Here is a 22,400-nt window from a genome sequence, read left to right as displayed (position 1 = left end):
CAGCGGTAGGGAGCTCAACACCAAAGAAGGGAACACAATGCACCCACAACTACCCAAACCCCACCCGATGTGTCAGAACCTTATAAGCATGAAAAAGTGTGTGTGGCATTCAGAAAGAGAGACTGCTTACAAAGTGGGAAGTTTATGAACACTCATGCAAATATGACGTTCATGCGTCACAAAACGTATCTTAACAAAAATACCAGAAATACCCAAAGACAAGACTTACTGGCTTTAATATTCAAAGCAATACACAAATACTCTGCAGCACTCACCCAAGAATCTACGACCGTAACATACAAGCACAATACTGAATACGAACAGGTAAGTGCACACACGATGTCCATCTCCAGCTTCACTCCTGCACTCTTAAACTATCTATTGAAAATGCCTGCGACTTGACCTGAATCAAAGACTATTCCAGTAGAACAATGCAATAACAAACCTATGAAAGCGTAGCCTTAATCTCTGGAAGTGAGGGATTTACTGAGACTCAAAATGTCAACCTAAGAATGCAGCGTTACTCATCACAACGTTGTACTGGTTTTTATTAAGCACTAAGTGATGTACAGCACTGAGTTACACATTTAGAAGAGACTGCAGAAGAACACCTGTAAATCTGCATGCATATTTAGGGACAGGGTAAGCTGCATTTGCCTTTCATGTGACAAATCCAGAGTTACATTAGCAAAGGGCTAGCAATATAAATGTCCTTTGCTGCTACAGGCCTCAGTGGCCTTCCACCTTAAGTTGCTTTAAGTATTTCCATTTACAGTTTTCTTTTTGAATGTAGCACTTGAGAGATTTGGTCAGAGAAAGCCCTGAGTAAACTGGCTGAGCTCTGAGTCGGCCCTGATTTGGGCAAGCGGCTCCTGGGGCCCCTTCCCACTTCAGGTAGCTAATGATTTCACTCTTTTTGTGGCACCTTTCCTGAAACCAGACACAGCAGAGCAATGACTTCATGCAAAAAGACTTAAAGATTTATGTTCCCAAGCTTTAAAATTATGCTTTCAGTTACACATGAACAAGTTTTCTAAATGGACTTCCTCTTCCATAAGCCATATAATCAAGAGAGGAGCAGAGATCGTTGTCAGATACCGTAATATCCTTTAACAGTACTGGAAGCAATGAATTATCTTCCATGCTGTTTGACCTGTACTTTAAATAGGTCAGACTCTTTTATTTCTACGGCATTTAAAATCATCACGGGCTACCAACAAGCATTAAATTATAGAATAAACACTTCTTACTGTTGCCTAAACTCAGGCATTTTTGAGTCATCAGATCCACATATGACCTGCCCAGCTAAATCCTGCTACTCCCAAACATGGAGTACCAACACAGTGTGCTGTCTGCTCTCTGCACTGCTGGAGGTACTAATGTTTTTAAATGTTTAATGCAGAAGTCATACAGGTCTCACTGTAAGTTCTACTGCTTTAACAAAGCCAGCGAGCATGACTTGAAATCACAATGAAACCACAGTTCTGTCACATAATCAGTTCTACACTTGTAACTTTTTAAGATGACCACAGTCAAACAATACATACACAGACATTTTAATCTTCCAGAGGCCACTGGAGGTGTAATAAACCACATACACCAGCACACAAACTCTGTTGAACTCTACTGTCATGAGAGTCGCGTACTGATGCTAAATGCAGTCTTACTTCACTCTCATCTATGCTTACAGAGACCAACGCTGTGCTCTCTCCAATGGTTTTGCAAGAGGAAAAAGGCAGAGCAAATGAGTATCATATATAAGATTATTTCATCAGTCATCAGCACAATTTTGAGATTTGTTAAACACTACAATCATTCCAAAGATCTTCTGTATTTACATGCTTAGACTGATCCTTTGGATGTGTACGACTGGTGGTAAATAAAGACAGAAACCTGTAACATCACCAACATTAAAACAAAAGTACATAGTTTTTCCTCCAAGCAAAGCAAAAGTTCCTGGTGAAAGGAGACTTACTACATAAAATATATTTGCACTGCTATTGATGACGCTTCCACTTACCAGTTCTGTCTATAGCCTCTGTTCGTGTCCCAGTGTTGCAGAACAGTTACTACTATGCACACATTTGATACTTTTAGCTACGATTACCCTCTCAGATTAAAAACTCAGAGCAGGGACTTAGTAAAACCAGGTCCATGTAGGTAGCTAAGACGCTAAAAAAGGCTTAATAATGGCCAAATCTGATTGTTCAAGGAGGCTGAGAGATGACAGTGTAATTCTGACTGGAATTTAACTTTCCTTTTAATGAATCAAGATCAGTGCTGCAAAGACAGACAGGGCTCTAAGCAGAGACTCAGACTCCCATTCAAGGACTGGAAAGGCAATGGAGACCCCTGGTGGGAAGAAGGAGAGAAGCAATCCGCAGGTACCGAAGTCACCAGCTCTCTATTAGGGGTGCTCGTTTCCTGAAACAGCTCTCCCAGCTGTAAACTTTACACTCATACATATGCAGACAAAAAATAAATAAATAAATTGTCAGTAAACGGTCCATGTCACTTGCTTGATTTTGTTTGAGATGATGAGCTGCTCTAAAACATCTCGTGAACGATCTACAAAAGCAAAAGAGGAAGATACCGTTATTCCTTCAGAAGAATATACAGGCGTTTAGAAATCAGGTTAACAAAATCAAGTAATTTTATCTGCATTTATGCTCCACTTTTTAACGCACGTGGAAAACAAACACCTTGGAAAGGACACAGATCTCCACTGTTCTAACATCTTGTCCTGAGCTGTACTCACAAGAAAGTGCTTTAGTCTGCCTGTAAGTACTTCACTCTCCCTATCAGACCAAAGTTCTATTTTAAAAATAACTTCATAACTTTAACAACTTCGTAGCTTTATTATTTTTTTTAATAGAAACTCAGTCATAGAGGGAAATAAAACCCAATATACAAGAATTAAGGCCACTTTTGGCCTTAATAAAACACTTCCCATGCTGCTAGGCACTTTATGTTCTTTTGCACGAGCAAATTTTTCTGAATTCAATGAAAATAGTTCATTTCCTCCAAAAAAATTTACCCCATCACGCTCCACAGAAGACTGAAACTGGGTCCACACCAGTACCATTACATCTTGGCTATTCAGAACTGGTTCCTATGGCAGATGTAATTCAACCTCTGAAGCATATATATCGCTGTGTAACACTGATTACCTCATTTCTTTCTGTCTTTGTAGGACTTTGTTCTGGGCTGCTTTCATAAGAAAGTAAAAAATCTTGTTTCATATAGAATATTTATTAATCTACGAAGCCTGCTGTCAGATAAGCAAGAATGGGAAAAACTGTAATGTGTTTAGAAAACCACGAGATAGCATGACTTGACCCACCTGTTATCAGTGGGCATCCATGGAACAGCACAATGTGTATCTTTGGACAACAAGTGAGGACCGCTTCCACAGCAACATCAGTCAGATTAACACAGCGTTCCATATGGATCTCCTGTGTTAAGACAACAGTAATAATAATATATATATTAAACAAAAAGCCTACCAGAACACCCTCAGTTTTGGAGGTAAAGCTTTCATTTCCCCAGTAATTTCCAAGATTCTTCACCCAGAAGAAGTGATGACCTACTGTCCCTCACTGCGTCGATCCCTTATGGATCCCTTATGTGGTGGTGCACAGACCAGCAAAACATTCTCAGGAAACAAATCAAGACAGCTTTTTTAGTTTTGACAGCCAAAAAATGGAAAGCCATAAATGTAACTTCTCTTCAAACGCATCTATCATGATATATATACACCTGAAAAAACTCTTCTGTGAGATTCTACAGTGTTTGAGTCCCAGTGGTTTTCCTTTTACACATTCTCCTATGTTTGTTTCCCTGGAGGACAGAATGACATCTGGGTTTCCTAGAACAGATACAAGCCATCAGTCTCTGCTGGAATAAGTTCCATGTAATAAGAGGTTCCTAAATGTACTCCTTCCAAGACTAGATTAACACTCACTCTCTTCTTCATTTCTGCACAGGTGCTTAACCAATACCTGATGGATGCACTGGAAAAAGAATAAATTCAGCAGCTGTTTGCAATCAAAAATGTTGTTTAATAAGGAAATCTTTGCTACTCTCAGTCTTCTTTTCCCCAGGCTGAACAGACCCAGGTTACTCAGCCTTTCCTCATACGAGAGATGCTCTGGGCCCTGAACCATCAATGAACATACATTTATGCTGTGTATGCATTGTTAGAGTGTCTTTTACTTCCTGTAGAAGATAACTCATGCTTATTTCAATATAATACTTACTGGACAGAACTAGTTAATAAAGATGGGTTCAGACATTTGTGATAATGCGGTGAGCATGCACCGAAGTTAAAAACAAAAACAGCAAACAAAAAAACAAAGCCAAAACTCCTCCAGTCTACCAGCTGGGTTAGCACAAGAAACAAAAAAAACCACAACAACAAACAAAGGACTGAATAAGGGAAAGATCATTCTCTTTGTTTCATGGATGGGAAGGAGAGAGAATGGTTTTTTCCAGCCATTATAGTAATAGACTTTGGTCCCTTTATTCTTTGCAAGATTCCACATCCAAACTCATCCCCTTTCTTCCTGGCAGTTTTCTTCTATTTGGCTTTGACAGGTTACTATCAACTATTTAACTGTTGCTCCTGTTAAAACCAGTGTTCTCCAGACTACTTTCTACATCAATAAACACAATATATGAGAAGAAATGCTGAAAATAAAACATCAGAGCTAACAAAAATAGAATCTGGGAATATATTCTGCAGGCACCCCAACAAAGCACTGTTTTATTGTGAAGTCTCTTTCCAAACGATGAGCTCCAAGGATCTTGGAAGAGCACATAAAAGGGACCTTTTGCAATAAATGTAATCTTAAACAGAATGACAACAAAGAAAACAAGAACTGTATTCACTGACACAAGATAGACCAAAGCTGATTTATGCGTGTATGTTCTTAGTTTATTATAATGAGGAAATGAAGTATAGAATCCGAATGCCTCCTGAAGTAAAAAGATTTACAGATCTCGCTACTTGCTAGTGTGACTACTTTACAACACTACTTATTTCACCATGTGTCTGACGCTGGACCACCGCAGCTTATAAATTGGCACTTGACTTTCATGACACGAAGCAGATGTATGAGGATCAGGACACAGACAAGGAACAGAGTCTGAAGAAGAGACTGTAACAAACAATGCCGCATTTCCATTTCTTTTTATCACTGCTCGTAAACCAGACTTAAACTTTTCTACTTCTGTACACTGATAGAACACAAGTTTTGTTTTTGAATTATGTAATTCCACATGAAGATATGAAATCTTGCCTTACTAAAACTGGCAACAAAAACCCACCTCAACACAAAAGCATTTAAATGTATGGTTTTGAAGAAAATTAAAAGCACAGGAACATGCTACTAAACACAGCACAACAAAGAAACAAAATCCACACTACTACTTAGTCTATTTCCTTCTCTAATTTTTACCTTTAAATTCTTGGAACACATTCCATTCACTAGTGCTATAACACCATCATCTGTTACCTAGAAAAAAAACAACACTGTTATTAACACACTGGATTAAAGCTCAGTTTTTCAAACATGACTATTTGGGAAATACTTTGTATATTGATTTATAGTCTCTGTACAGTCACTTAACCTGATTCAGCCTAGCTGTGGAACTGCTGTTTCTTTTGCTTCATTGGCTCATTTCACAGTGGATGTACTACTACGGTCAGGGTACAGCACTTTTAATTTATAAGCCATAAGGCACTTCTGCTCTACATGGACTAATTTTCCTGCTGTTTTCATGACTGCTGAAAATGTTCCCTGCTGGAAATGTTCGTGAAGGAAGTACTTTGGGTAGGGGAAAAAAAAGAAAAGAAGTGTAATCACAGCAGCCTTTTATCTGTAGTCCTACTTTTACTCATGTGGAAGCAAACCAGCTAATTAGCACAAAATTCCCTCAAAGGAGTAGTCTTTCAGCACTCATTGCACACTTGCACTGAAAGGTTTTATCAGGTTGGCTATTGAAAACCACAAAACAATGATTATCTGCAAGAGAAAAAGAGAGACAGAAAGGATTTTCCTCAGAAAGGCAAGGAAGAAGAATTTAAACGCTCACTTCTGGGAACTACATTCATTAAAATTCCTCCTCATTTGCAACTGGCCTTGTAGTACTGCAGTCACTAAACATACATAGTGAGACTCAGCCAAATTTGACAGACATCACAAGCTCTCTTTCATTTTAAAGATTTGAGTGCTTCCATTGCACTAATTGTTGTCTTGGCTACTGGCCACCTATTGCAAGTTGACCGTACAGAACTGAAGTAGAAAGGATCAAATCAGAGCAAATGAAGAATTAACAACTCGGTGTGAAAGAACACAAAGGGCAATACAAATGGCAGTGCCTACCTCAGCAAGTTATCAAGATGATGATAGCACATTTAGTTTCTCAAGATACCCAGACAAGGAGATGATGGGCAGTAAACAAATACATTCTAATGAACCCTTTATGTGGGACAAAAACAGGGATTAATCACTGTGATTTCCTAAAGGGTCTAAGATGGCGCATCTAAAACCAGTGCATGGTCACCAACGTAAGGACAAACCAAAGTAAGATTTGATAGCTATGCCTCCTCTCCATGTCATCAAAAGAAACCTGGACCTGATTTTCTGGCTGATGCCTTAACAACTGCACAAACCATCTAAACTCTGTCTTTATGAATGTAAATATATTAAGCACAAAACGAGCTTTCATTTAAACAAAAGCCTCCTCTCTTCCCTATAAAAGCTTGCTTTAAGTATTGCTATACTACAGCAACAGTGTTACAGTATTGTTTTGTACTCCCCTGAGTATACATGTGCACTGTCTGTAATACTACATCTGCCAGTTCTCATCAAGAAATATACACTCATATTAAAGATTAACCATGTGTGGTTAATATCAAGCCACAGATACATCGGGCTTTTGGTATAGATCAGTCAGCAGTATATGTAGCAAAGGCTTAGGTTACTCAGGTATCAGCAATTAAACATAGAAACAACCCAAACCTATTCTATGTGAGAAGTGTATGGACAAGCAGAATAGCTAACCAGCAACTGTCCTGCTCTTGCCAACACATTTTGCAGAGAACCAAACTGCTCTGCACAGAAGTTTGCACAGCCCTTTCAGAAAGATTCTTCCTACAATTTTTTGCCATACACTGAATCATTGAAGATTACAGAGGAAATGTACTATTTAATCTGTGTAGGCTGATAGGGAAAACAGTAAAGTTCTCAACCAATATGCTACTCATGTATCCCCTGTATAGCCCTGAACCATGACCCATGTAGGGGTGTTAGACTATTGTGAGATTATAAACAGTAGAGTTAGACAGTAATAGTGCTGACATTGTTATTTAGTAGTTAATAAGTTGATACAGTTTAACCATGAGACAGATGGAACAGACCGGTCTAGCTCGGATAGCTCGGATGAAAGAAGATAATGAATTTTTTTGATAAGTTCAAAAGAGGAATAACACGTGAAGCATGAAGTCTGGCACAAGCTAAGGACCTAAGATGAAACACAGCGTTTTGTGAAAGAAGAACTGAAGATATGTTAATTAGTCTCGAGAATGGATAACGTAAGTGATGTAATGTTTTTCTGATCATATAAATATAGGACCTTGGCAAAGCTTGGATGTCATTCACTAGGAGTGACCCAAGCTCTGTATGTTTGTTGCACTGAGCTTGTTAATAAAATCAACCCTAGAGTACCCACGAGTTTGAGTCTCGACTGGTTCCTTTCTGCAACATAGGGACTGGGACTCTAGAACCTGTGTTCCAACACGTTAACACTACTGGGATTCAAGACAGACTAAAAGTAGTGCAGTAGGCACAGAGTCTATGTATAAAACCTAACTCCTCAGAATGATAACGTAAGCATATCAACACCTAAGCATAAGTAGTTTTCTTACACAGCTCTGTGCCAGTGTAGCAGAGCTTTTTCAGGCCAAGCTTCCATTTACACACGCTGTGTATGCAGGGGATGCAAAGCTACACCTTCTTCTTACTCATTTCTTCCCTTTGTTTTGTCCACTCTGTTTCTTGTTACTTCTATCAGTCTTTATGTCTTCCACTTATAGTATTTCACCTCTTCACAGTCACTACACAAGATTATTTCTAAAAGTGGTGATACCACTCTGAGCCATTTGCCCCTTTGCAGCCTACCTTACGTCTGTCTCCTTGTTCCTGCAGCAGGCTGTGTGCCCTTCTTTGCCTGCTCATCCATTTCCAGATTTCTCACTGTTTTACCCTTTCATGCACATTTGCCACCTTCCCTTCATTATTATTCTAGCACTCAAACATAAGGACGTGGTTAGGTCTTGCAGTCTCTACAGGCATGACCCACTAACAGTTTTTCTCCTTTAGTCTGCTTATCTGTAACTGGCAGTGTCACACAGAAAGATGTTAAGACTGTTTAATTGACGCTTAATACATTTCCACAGACTTTAGGCAAATGAAATTCAGGATTCTACTGTTTTATCGCCATATGACTGACAGTCAGGAAGGAACAAAAGATGTCCAAACATGTAGATGAATAACTCCTCAAGAGGAATTCATCTCAGCTATACTGGGAAAATGGCTGTAAGAGGTAGATGGTGTTTTTGCAGTAGAAGTTTCTAGTATTTTTTGTATGCAGTGTAGGCCCTTACTGAACCTACAAACTTCCTGTGAAACAGTTGTATATGTTATTGATTCGTAAAGAAAGCAGATGAATAGAGTGAAGTTGAGAATGGACTACTGACTTGGGTAGGACTGAGATAGCATAAGATGAGGAAAATATGTAGAATGGGGAGAGCCAAGCGCAGAACAGAACAGATGTGGTAACTTTGAAATACTGCTCTCCTATCAAAGTACAGAGCAGAATGGATGTGATAACTTGGAAATATTGGAAATATTTCAAGGTACAAAGCATACCTAAAGACAACAGTTTGGTAACAGTCTTTATATGGAGATGTGTCATAACAACAGCATCGGGAAGACTGTGAGCCTTAGACACTCAACCACTGGGCACAAGGAGAGATATTACCTGTGTCTGGTTCAGGATATATAACAGAATTTTACTGACTAGGAGTGCACCCATTATTGTAACAATGAATAAACTTCGCTGCTATCACCAAGATATTTGCTTGACTAGAAATCTTTAATTTCAAGTGTGTTTCTCACGTTACCTACTTCATGGACAGGAAGAGAAAAGATAGGAAAGGAAACTGAAAATCACGAAATAAGCTTGAAGAAACAGAGTTCAATGATAGTAATAAAAATTACCACAGAAAAGAATAAAATGACTTTTGATGCCTTACTTCAGGAAAAGCTTCAAGGAGAAGAACAGCACCTAAAATATAAACCTGCCCCATGTTTTCCATATCTGATGGTTCATTCTGAATGTTCTGTGTAGGACTCACGCAGAGCATAAAGCAATCTCTCACCACCACAGTCAACTGAATGCGACACTTCATTATCTCAAAAATTCTTTTCATCCACTTCATTATCTAACTGTAATGATAAAGCCTGTTCTAGTAGTGTCGTTGTAACCAATTTTCTTCTTCTTATGCTAAATAGTAACTGCTGCTAAATCCTCTTATCTGTTCTTTCCTACATTGTTCATGTCATTCTTTCTCCATTGACTCCATAACATAACTCCAATAAAGCCATTCAGAAAACACAATCACTCTTGAACTAGAACTAATTATGGACACTTTGCTTACATTATGGGCATATGTAGTTCAACATTATATAGTATTACTATTCAGGTTGGTTTGTCTTACCTGAAAGAGCATACTAACACGTGCAAGGTTGTACTTTCTTTTCATGAAGAATATTATACCTTGAAGAAAAAGATTACACTAAATAATGACACTGAAGTCTCTAACAGCATATGGTTTAATAAATGTATCTTTAGTCCTCAAAGCATGCTGTAATACAAAATGTGTATTTTGCTGATTCATATTTCTTTTCCTTACGAAGGAATTTTGGAGATGAGATACAGCATTCAGCTGACTGTAGTGGTGAGTGATTATGTTCAGTGTGAGTCCTCTTCCTTAAAAACAGAAAACTGGAAATGAACCATGGTCCTAAACCTTATTAGGAACTGATCTGAAAAGATATTGTTTATCATGTTTAATAAAGACTATCACACCAATCTCAAATAAATGACTAAATAAACAAACAGCCGTCAATTAACCTATTGCCATCATAGTTACCTGAGTAGATGAGAAGTCCACACTGTGAAGGAATTTACAGTTTTCTCCTAGAGCCTGCAGAGATGCATCCATGATGCCTGAGCAGCTGCCCAAGTTGAGTATTTGTAAGAACTGGCAATTGAGCGCAAGAGCAAGAACTCCACTGTCACTTATATTGCAGCACCTTTTAAAAGATGCTTCACGCAAATAAGGGCAGGATAAGGCCAGGGCTATGACACCTGTCAAAGAAACAGCAATTAAAAATACATATATAATCAGTCATTTTAACATAATCACCCCACTGAAATCTTTGTGCTGTCCTCTCGTGGTCACTGATGCTCAGCTTTCATTACATGCCATGTCAGCAAGATACTATACATGAAAATCATTTTGTGGTTGTTGTTTTGAGAATTGAAGGATAAGAAAAATAAATTGACATCACCTAACAAGAGCAGAGACCTGATAAGCAGTACTGCTCAAGAATGCCAGAGCTGATTAAGACTTTTAAATGCTAAATTCCCTTCCGTAATGCATAGGGGATACCTGACGGATGTTATCTACATGAGATATCATCTCATTTCACTCATTAAGTGAGTGAGGAAAAAAAAAAAGAAGACCAAACAGAACAAACAACGACTTGGGATGCTACTGGAAATGGTGTTGTAGTTGCGTCATAGTTTTGGTGTTACAATGTCTGTTCATACAAGCTGACTTCAGTCATTTGGTCAATATGGTTACACAAACAATAGGTCCAATCTGATTAATGGAAAAATGCAACCACACCTTCAAGTGAGAGAAAAGACAGGAGATGAGAAAAAGTCATGTTAATGAACATAACGCTGAGCTGGAAAACAGGCACATGAAACTTGCTGAAACAGAAGATGGAGCAGCATTCTGCAACAGTGAGGATGGTGGTAGAGAGAGCTGCTCCAGAGGAGAAAGTAAACAGGGATAGGTGATAGGCTGCGATTAGAGAAACTAAGGAAGAAAGGCAATTTTAAAGATAATGCAGAGTGATAGGGATATTTAGATCTTTTTGAATATTTTGTGAAATATTTTTGCTGGTCTATATGCATTGGAAGTCCGTGCTAAAAAGTACCAACAACCAGAGCAGGTCCAGACAATAGTGTGATAAGTTAGGGTTTTAAATGCAGATCTAGGAAGAAAACAGCTCCAACGGATAGGAGGGTCAAGCTGAGATAAAACTACAAAATCTTGACTGGGAGAAATCACAGCCAACTGTACTATGCTGGTGGCAAGCAGAAAGAAGCAGTAACTCATGGAAATTGCAGCAATAGTTTGCTCACTCCTGAAGGAAGACATCTGTTTGGACACTATGAATATTCATCAAAAAAACGGTCTTACTTAAACAGTCTGCCCAATTAATGGGTGAGGAGGAATGACCAAAACCAAACACCAAAGCCTCCTTGTACTGCAGAATGATTGCAGTAATTTACTCCAGTCCTCTCCACTTTCACACCAGGCCTTCATATACCCATGCAGTAACTTCAGGTACAGAAAGATTTAGTACTGCATACATGATTATCAGTGGGCAGGAAGACAAAAAAACATTAAGTCCAATTAAGAACAATACTTGGCACTCTAGTTAGTAAGAAGACTGCGCTTAATAGTAGAGGATTAATGTAAGTTAAATCTTTCAAGTAAGGGGAAATGCAACAAACTTGTTTACTAAAGAACAACATGAAGTGAAAAATATTGTCAAATGAACCTCAGAATTATCAGAACACCAGCATATCAGTAACCTGATAGCTCTCTTTCATAACATAATCATTGTTCCAGGCCTATAATTTACACCACTGAAGTTACTTTAATTAGTACTGGTGTGGCACTGGGGACTTTTTAAAGCAAGAGTTACCCTAAGTATCTTTGCAATTCACACCAATCTAAAAGAGAAATAAAACAGAAACAAGATCCCAGTTGTCTATATATAGATAACATACCTTCTGAGGTGATTCCCAACCTGTTTTCTTTGCAAGAGTTTAAGTTGATTTTTTTCAATTGCTTGCAGTTATAAAGCTGCAATAATGCATTATCTGAAATATCACATTCTCGGAGGTCTAGAGACTCTACAGCAGGGTGCAATACCTGTAATGAAAACCTGCTATGTCATAGAACTGCGTATTTTAATCCATAATACTAATAATGTTAGACATCACATAGAACTTTTTAAAATACCCACTACAAGATGAAGTTGTCAGTTCTGACAATTTAAATCCATAAAGAAAACATGTTACATTTGCCACAGCAGTTGACCTGCTACACTACAAACGTTCCATTTCTGTGATAAATCTGGAATAGGAGCACATTAACTCTACTGTTTCAACAGTGGATGCTACAATTGTTAACACCAGTGTGTCAGTATATTTACCAAGGGCAACATCCTCAGACTTACTAGAAATTGGACGGCAGAAAGCTGAAGTGTAAATACTGACTATAAACAAACCTTTAGATCTTAAGCAGATTCGAGACTTGAAAAATATTTTGCCCCAGAGTATTTTTCTCACCCCCACACACACAGAGGTACTAAATCCTCATTAAATAGGCTTTTTACATCCCACGAGACCACAGGTCTTCCTTTCCCTCAATGTGTCTTTATGAAACTTAGACCGAAAGTGATGGAAAGCCTCAGATTGTAGTAATAACCATATATCTTACCTTTCATTTCACTTCTGGGGACTCTCACCACTTTTTACTAAATACTATTTGCAATCCTCCTCTTCCCAGTCCTTGTGTCACTGTGTGCTCTGACCAATAGGCAAATGTTAGATCATTACCTTACACTAACCTCTTCAGCCTGTCACTCCCTCTCTTAACTCACAAAGAACATGGAACACCGTTCTTATGTTACGCAAATACACGATGCTAAAATCTTTACTAATGAAGTCAAGCAAGCCTTCTGAAAAGAACTTCTAGCAGATTATAACTGCAGCCTTTTTCCAAGGTGGCAAACAGAAGGCAGCTTTGATGGTATTTTTTCTTAACACTAGAAGCCTCAAACATGTCTGTTTATGCCATAAAACCACCAACACATTCTATAATATGCTTGTAAGTAGTTTCCACAAGAGTCATATTCAATCTCTATTTCATTCATATCTCTGAATTTGTATCTCATGAACTAATATCAAACCCAGAGTTGATGTGCTTGAAGGCAAAGTGATCATCAACATTTACTGAAGATGCTTTCCCTGGCTATCAGCTTTCTTCCACAATTTCCAATTGCTTAGATCACCACAAAAGAGAGCAAACTGGTTTGGAAGCCACGAGAAAAACCTTGTCAGACATTAGGATCTTAACATGGGAAAAGGAACTAGTAGATATAGAGAATTCTAAACCAGAAGCCATATTACTGTAATGCTATTTAAAGTAGCTGGAGTATGAAGTTCCCCTAGCTAATGATTTTTCACTTATTTAGTTATTACTTAAAGGTTTGCTTCCTGTTGTTATTCACAGATTCATTTTCACTGAATACAGATACTAAAATCTAATTTGTCTCAAAGAGGTGGAACTAAGATTGTTTGGATGCACATGACAGAAGATTAAAGCGCAGCTTTATATTCTGTGGACAAACGCTGAAATGCTTTATATATCTTTATGGTAAAATTGAGCCACAATAAGGAATTTAGTACACATGACATGGAAAGCTGCTCCAAGCAAAAAGCAGAGAAAGAAAAAAAAAGACGGTAAAACAAGTCTGGGCAAGAGCAGGATGGTAAGAGATGAATAAAAGATTAAGGATAAGTGCAAGCAAACAGAATTTCAACTACAAGAAGTTAAAACCATAAACAAAATGCTAGACAAGAGCAAGGAACAAACAGGCATAAAAGCAAATGAATCATCACAGTCTGGGAATATCCAAGAGAATAGAGAGAAATCCAAAAGAATGAAAGAAAAGAGCAAGAGGAAAGCAGTAGCAAAGACAGAAAATTCCTTACCCATATGGAATCCATATGGAAGAATGAGATTTTGCAAATGCTCAGAGCATAAAATATTTGCTTATGCATGGTGCAAGCAAGGAACAATCAGTTAAACTACTTAGGGTGGTTTTGCTGTGCTGAACAAGAAGCCTACCTGCAAGACGAAAGAACATGAATGCTGAACAGTACGGAGAAACAGTATAAATTCAGAATCATAAAGGTGGTTTAGCATTTGAACTAAAGTGCAAATGAAATAAAAGTAAACCCGGAAACTGTTAGGAAAGAAAGTTGAGACAAATCATGCTTGAGGAAAGTGATTATAGGAAACTGCAGGAACAGAGAAAGGAAACACATGAGAAAAATAACCAAAATGAAATATCCAAGTGAAAAAATAGGTCCAAGAAAAGGCAGTGACCAACTGCTGAAGAAAGACAAAGACAGATGAGATTTTGCCAAGAGTCAGAGGAAAAATTATAATTCAGCTCCCCATTTTCTTCCCAGACTAAAGATATCTTAATGTCTTTGAGTATTTATACATACAGCCGCACAGTTATAATTACACGCATCCCTCATGATTACTTAGTGAAAACAGCCAAAATCAAATTGTGTCAACACAAACTCGTCCAAATAAACTCGAGAGCTTATTATTTCTTACAATCAAAAATGATGCATACTGAAGGTAAAAACGTTTGTTTGAAGGCTTTCCCACAGTACTTCTAATTCTGCCTCCACACTTAGTTTCACAGTTTTGGCTCTGTGGAACTGATACTGTGTCTCTTGGGAGCTGCAGGTCCAAACAGCTACTAACAGGGAGTCATTCGTCTCCTGCCTTACCATGGTCAGCCTTTAGCTCTCCTCAATTCTCACACTTCCCTTTGAAGCCAAACAAGATAACAATGGATAGATACCAAAGCACATGTGCTGCTCAATTTACAGCTAAAGAACAGTCATTTGCTGATGAGCAAAAGCAATTAGAGAATTTGAACCATCACCTTCTGGCTTTAACACAATCATATTTCAAAGAATGAAAATGAATCTTAATGTCAAGAGTGTGACAGAAACTTAGCAAGTTCCTGAAATCTGTTAACAAATTTTGCACTGGCTTCTTGAAGCACACTACAGTCTCTAACACAACTAGTTGAAGACAGCCTAGCTTGCAGTACTGAAAAGAGATTATGTTTGTCAGCTGGTTAAAGAGAAGTAAATTGACACTGACTGGAAAATGTTTTTCATTTACTTATTGCTACAAATATATTATTTTTAATACATGACTATTAGCATTACAAAGTGTAGTGAAAAGAACAAAGAAAAAGTGAAGATAAGGACAGTCTAAGCAGCCCTGAATTATCTGTTGTCTCACATAAGGAGTTACAGCTTAGTTCATCCTTGTGGATTAACTACCACAGAAAGACAGAACAGTTCTTTATGAGTTCTTACCTCACTGATGTTAGAATCTGTTATTTGTCCTTGTCTACTCATTAATTTAATTAGTTTATCCTTAATGTTAGGTGGCAACATCTTGATATCTGCAGTGTATCTGGAAAGGTTCTTTGTCAAATATTGAACACACCTGAAATATAGGAAAGTTATATGGTCAAAAAAGGCATTGAATATTAGAAACAGAACCGTCAAGCCTACTTCTGCATCCAGCTGTGCTGCCTCCAAACCTCTTTGGGTCCAGAACACGGCAAGGCATTCAAATAGTCTTAATAGCAATAGTTCTTTTGGAAACTCAGCTGCCCTGGGCTGAGAAGTAAGGTTCCCACAAGAACAACTGGCTGAAATCCTATCACAATCAGAAACACTGGTTGTTTTGAGACATTCTTTTTAACAGCAATAGGCAGGCCCCCTTCTCCCACCCTCTCATTCTTCAAAACATTCATCAATGTGAATGAAACAGCCTGATGATCCTACATACACGGCTAACGATTCTGAACTAATAATAACACCAACACGTACCATTCTGTTACAGTATGCTTTAAATAACAGTAGCAGTAGTCATGCTAAGGCTCGTGGTTAGGCCTAGTCTGTGTTTCTCACATATTTAGGAATGCAAATTGTGTTTCTTATGAACCCAGACACGGATCTCAGTAATAAATCTTGCTTAGGAACAAAGCACAATGTATGTTAAAAATTAGGTTTAGGTTTATGGTGTGATGGTAGAGCGGCTAAGCGTTTTAGAGATAATGAATAGTAAACAGAAAGGGGACCTCTAACAGGAACATCCTATAATGTCACAGAAGGATGAGAAGAATGTACAGCACATTTCCTCAGGTCTTTGTGGGGTAGTCTTACCTGATTGTAACCAAGGAAACATAACAGACGAGGATAAGGTAATCCTGAAGAAAATGTATATAAACCCTGTGATTTCTTTATAGTTCGGGGCTCTGACTTTGGACACTAGTCCTCAGGCTCCAGGCCCTCAATAAAGCACTGCATAAAACGACTCAGGTTGTTTTGTGTTCTTTAACTATGGGCAACAATTCCACGCCCATTTTCTATACATGCTGCGATCCTGCCCTCTGTGTACCTCTTGTATCTGAGAGACAAAACTGTTTCTCTGTTCCGAGCAACCTCTTCCCTTTGCTAGCTACTGAAACCCAACTTACATAAGGCTTCTATCAGGAGACAGTGCCCGGCTAAGACACTGTATACTAATCTCAAAGAAACATAGGGCTTAAGTATTTGTGTGAACCAGGAATATCTCCACCTTTGCAACTTTGGGTTGTTAAAATCACAGACTTGCTGAAACACCAGAAGCCATTTTTGGGAATGCCTTCTAAGCACCTTGAACAGACTGACCTTCAAATTAGCAGCACTCAGCAGCACACTTAGAGACAGCTAGTCCTTAAAGAAGCAATTTTCTTTGTCTCTGAAGGGAGAGTTTATGATGAAAAATTAAGTCCCTAGGTAAAAGAGGATGATTTAGCAGGAATCTAACTCATATCCAGAGACAGAAGGCAACGTTTTGTCTTCCAGGAAATTGCAAGACTTTAAAAAGCATTACACTAGAGCAAAACCAAAACTGGGAATGAATATCTCCCCACCGTGCCCTGCCACCTAGCATGAGCACATGTAAGCAGAGGAGTGCCCTGAACTGAAAGTTCTATCATCTACTGACCATAACAAGATTCCCTATCTATCTTCATAGATCTTGATAACTATTTTTACAAGCAATCCAGCTTACATCAAGGTACAGCATACGCTACATTACATTGTGTGAAAAAGAAAAGCAGAACAGATGTTGGAGCTTGGGTGCATCAGAAGAACCAGAAGAAAGGATGCTAAAACAGACAAGCAACTAAATGACATACATCTCTCTGCATTCTTAAGGATTAGGTAATTTATATTCACAGCAAGACCACACAATGGAGCTTTGTTTTGAAACTGAAGCTCTATTTCAGCACTCAGTTTTCGTACATGCAGATACAGCCATCTGCGAATGTTCTGATACCTCCCTTAAGGCCTCAGCTTTCAAACACACTGACAGGCTGAGGGAAGCACTGACCTGCAATGGGCTGGCCACCTGTTATTGCTGTCTATGAGCAACACGGGGAATGATCAAAACTAAGCAATTCCTAACGGCACGAGCAGAACAGAGCTTTACAATGTGGTGACGATCTTAATTAGAACACCTTAAAATGTGCTGTTTGGCTTTTGTTGCTCTAAGAGCCTCATTTTTGACTGTACAAACTGTCTTGGTTTTGAGTACATGTCTGGGCATTAACAAATGATCTTAAAACACCTGCCAGGGCTCTGAGAGCCTTGGCACAACTAAAGCTGTTACCTGCCCCAGCTGCTTCCACTTCTCTGCTAAATGCCTCCTTGGCAGGCCCTGAAACTCCTGTGCAGTCAGACTGCAACCAAGCATAATACGTAAAACCAGTTGTGGCTTACTTCAACGTGCCAGCCTTCAAACTGCATCAGCTGTGTAAATTAGTCATTTCTCACCTAGGGAATAGGTGAGGTCAGAAAACAGAAACTAATACAGGATGTAAAATATAACTTGAGCAAAAAAACTATAAACAGTTTCTAAACATTTCTTATATGATGCTCTCGTGCAAAAGGGAAGTGAGCTCCAGAGTGCTAAATGCTCTTTTGGGGCAGGGGCAAAGGGCAATGTGCAGGAAGCAGCAGCAGAAACATCCATATAAATGCACGCTCAGATTGAAAGATCTTAAAAACAACACCCTTATTAAAGGAGTGCCGCACAGACACAGATTTGTTCCAGTTTTCACCTTCTGCTGCAAGTTCTGCTCGTTAAACACCAGGCCTAAGGGTCAGCCTAAGTAACAAGCTTAAAGCACAGATGGCCATCACCTCATTAGAGTGAGATACAAAACAGGACACTAAAATAATACACATCTGGGGGTTTTCAAATGTAATTATTAGTCTCAAGTATTAATCCTACTGGTACAATGGATAAGACTGCTGCAATATTATTAATAAAATAGCATTAAGTAGACTTAATATCCGATTGGAAGTAAAAACTGTCAAGAGTATCAAGCTCCACAATACACGTAAAGAGAAATTACTAGGCCTGATATACGGCTAACCATGAGAACACAAGCAGGCAGCTTAATCCATAATGTTAACAGATCAATCATGCAAAACAAGAAAAGTATGGCTACTGATCAGGCTTTGCATAAAGCAAGACTGAACCCTTGCAGTTGACTTCTATTAGCAGCTCAGCAATCAGTACGTGAACAATTTGAGGCTGAAAAGATCTAACTCCAGCCCGCTCATCTCTCCAACCACTTTTAACTGTGACTTCCTCATAGGCATAGATTCCTCCTCTAACATTCCCAGTTGCAAAGGAACTGCTCAGTAACAGATCTGAATGAAAATTCACTTGACTAGAACTGAGGTCACTGAATAACACTGCCACAACACGGGGCTGAGGGCAGCAGCAGCAGCCTGGAGTTAAATCAAATTAGATTAAAATGGAGTGAGAACACCTGTAGTGGGTCACTTCAGAAGACACTGTAACGTGGAGGCAGCGATTTCAAGCAGAATCCAGAGTTTAACCATATGCTGCAGCTATAACGATCCATCTGCCAGTATGCACCATCACTGCCTAACCTGAGCACATGTGTGTACTGCCTTTAACTGATCCCTATGGAGATGCGTAAAAGCACCATGCTGTCACTGTCTGCTGGATGAACTCTGCTGATGAATTATAACAGAGCTCTCCCACTCAGCACATGCAGTTTACACCATCTACATCCCTTCCCTTTTCTAAATGGAACAATTCTTCACCTGTCAGCGGATACGATAAAAGGCCATTTTGCTTCCCAGATAATCTTATCAAAGCACTAAAAACCACAATGGCGACCCTTACATTGACAGATCTGTGCAGTACGCTAATTAACGTGAAGGGGCACCCTACCTTGGGTAAGCCAGACAGCCTTTCTGCACCTTTGTACTGGCGTGTGTGTGCACCTACAGTGTGATCATCCCTTGTCTTGAGATGGCATTCTACTGAGTTACGTGAAAGAATGGGTGAGCCTTCCTTTGCCACTAAAGCGCACACCCTTCTGTTAGGTGCTAAGTACTTCAAATTATACAATAATAGAATCGTTGAGGCTGGAAAAGACCTCCATGATCATGTAGTCCAACCAGCAACCCATCCTTACCATGCCTGTGAACCATGTCCCTCAGTGCGACATCCACACAGTTCTTAACACCACCAGAGACAATGACTCCACCGCTTCTCTGGGCATCACCACTCCTTCTAAGAAATGATTCCTAATATCTAACCTGAACCTCCTCTGGGGCAACTTAAGGCCATTACCTCTCATCCTGTTGCTGTTACCTGGGAGAAAAGGCCAACTCCCACCTCACCACTACCTCTTTTCAGGTCCTTGCAGGGAGTGATGAGCCCCCTCTTTTCCAAGCCATGAACAGGTACTTGCCATTCGAGACCAACTACCTAGTTCAAAATGCAGAGCATACTTCAACAACAGTGTAGAGAAATAGAAATCAACATGAGTTATGCTGAGTCTCTTAGTTACTTTTAACTGTTTCTTGCAGCTGAGTTTCAAAACTTGGGAGAAAAGCATATTAAGATCACAGAAACACTAAATTGCTTGAGTTGGAAAGAGACCCTTAAAGGTCATCCAGTCCAAGTGCTCCTGCAAGGTACAGGGACAACCACAGACAGATCAGGTTGCTCAGAGCCCTGTCCAGCCTGACCTTAAGAATTGCACCATTTTCAAAACCTGCCTGTTTTCAGAGGGCATCTACCATTTCATGCTTCAATAATTAATCATTTATGTATTCATTATTATTGCATCTTCTGTGAAAAAAAAATTAAAACATTTACCAGCTATACCATGTGAGATGTATGAGGAAAGGTTAAGATGTCCTTGCAAAATAAGATAAGGCTGATGAATAAAGGCTGTGAAGAACTTGTTAAACAAACTTATCTTGCAGATATATAGCAGGAGATGCTAGCTTAGCATTGGCTCGTAAGTCTTGTTTGCTTGATGGGACAAAGAGGGATGGACTTTGTCAAGCAGGATACAAAGACAGATCTAGCTGGGCAAAACAACAAACTCTGACGCTAGATTACAAGGTATGTATAAACAAAAGAAACAAAGGGTGGTACCTACTGGGGGGGATGAGCATGTGGTAGGTGAACTGAGAATGCAAACCCCAAGTACCTTAGCCAATGGGAAAAGAGGGAGAGGAGGGCTCACTACAGAGTTGGGGGACAAGAGTGAACAAAAGAGCCTGTGACCTCTGATGAGTAGAGAGCTCCTACCAGGAAATGCTCGCAGTGCTCTTCCCATTTATTCTCACAGAGAAAGCTAAACCTCCTCTGACTCTTTTCGGGATAAAGCTAACAGAGCCAGCCTAGCGGAGCACAAATCTTCCCAACGTGTGGCAATTACAATCTCACCCACAGTGCTTTAAAAGAATAAGTCTAAAACGAACCTCACTGTTTGACAGCTCCTTTTCACCTGTCAAACCAATGTTTTATCCCTACTGTCTCCACCTCCCTTATAAGTGCAAAGGACCATGACAACATGACAGAGCCAAAGCAAAGCACCCTCCAGCAGATTCACTGGGCCCAGTAGCAACCAGCGAACCTTCACCACCACGCTGCTTGCAGACCCGTCCAAGGCCACGCAGCTCCCCACCTGCCAAACCTGGTCACCCATCTGTCACTCCAGCCAGACGGCTCTGTGACAAGCCCTGTCACCCACCCTGCCACCCATCACCCATCCTGCTGCCGCTGAGCCCAGCCGAACCCTACCGCCTGTCCTGCCCAACTGCCAGCTGACACACGCCGCGACCCCGACCCGAAGCTTGCCAGCCCCTGCCATCCCCACACCCCCAGCGGAGGGCAGCCGGCCCGCTCCGAAGGCAGCGCTCAGAGCCGGCGCCGACCGCACCACGGAGAGGGGTCGGCGGGCAGCGGGGGGGAGGCGTCGGGGCGGCACTCACAGGTCCAGGAGGAGCCGAGCTTCCCCGCTGGCGCCATCCCAAATGCCGCTGAGGCGGCTCATAGCGACGGCGGGGCACAAGGAGCCACTCGAGCGCAACGGCTGGGGGGAACGATGGCAAAATGGCGGCGGCTCCCTGCGGCCGAGCATGATGGGAGGTGTAGTCCCGCCGCAGTCCCGGGCTGCTCCATCTCTGAAGGCCGCGGCCGTGCCGCAAAGAGCGCGGAAAGCCAAGTCTCACACAGAGTGGTGGCCCTCCCCTTCTCCCTGCCTTTAACATTTAGCACAGAGTATCTTCTCTAAGTGCAATGTGGGGGAGTTTGGAGGTTAAGAATTCCCTGATCCAACACAGCATTAGCTAAGTTTTTAATTTTCCGATTCCTCCTTCTAATTTGGAAAGTTCCTAGGAGTTTATAAGTACACTGGGAAATGCATTGAAAAGGATACACGTGCGTACAAAAGCTGATGACTATCGGCTGCATCAGCATTTTCTTAACCCATACACCCATACTCAAGTGAGTGAAACAGTAAGTCCGCTGTTTCCATGCCTAACTGAACCCAAGAGGACGGATATCTCATCATCCTGGACCTCTGCAACGTTCTGCTATGGTTCCAGATAGCATTTACATTGGTGTCTTGGAGCTTCACATGAGATGATGTTTTTGCATAAGCAATAGAACTTTGTACCAAAGGGATGTACCTCAGGCTTGATATAAGCTAAGTTCCTGTCTGTGGTTAAAGGATGGAGTATGCACATTCCTGAGAGATAAGAGGAGACTCTAGTGGAGTATTAATTTGTGTACTCTCCTCCCTTGG

General features: G+C 40.1%; 1 protein-coding gene across 1 annotated transcript; it reads right to left on the bottom strand.

Moving 5' to 3' along the window:
- Nucleotides 1–128: 128 nt before the first annotated feature.
- AMN1 (antagonist of mitotic exit network 1 homolog) lies at nt 129–21,852 on the bottom strand. Its single transcript, XM_072334227.1, has 7 exons — nt 21,586–21,852; nt 15,571–15,703; nt 12,160–12,304; nt 10,220–10,437; nt 5,460–5,516; nt 3,344–3,455; nt 129–2,568 (listed from the first exon to the last, which is right to left on the bottom strand). The coding sequence occupies exons 1-7, from the start codon at nt 21,732–21,734 to the stop codon at nt 2,495–2,497; spliced, it is 888 nt and encodes a 295-aa protein (XP_072190328.1). The 5' UTR covers nt 21,735–21,852; the 3' UTR covers nt 129–2,494.
- Between the last annotated feature and the right edge of the window lie 548 nt (nt 21,853–22,400).

This window comes from Excalfactoria chinensis, chromosome 1, assembly GCF_039878825.1.
Source record: "Excalfactoria chinensis isolate bCotChi1 chromosome 1, bCotChi1.hap2, whole genome shotgun sequence".
Lineage (NCBI taxonomy): Eukaryota > Metazoa > Chordata > Aves > Galliformes > Phasianidae > Excalfactoria > Excalfactoria chinensis.
Note: the sequence above shows the minus strand (reverse complement) of the source record. Positions and strands in the feature narration are given on the sequence as shown.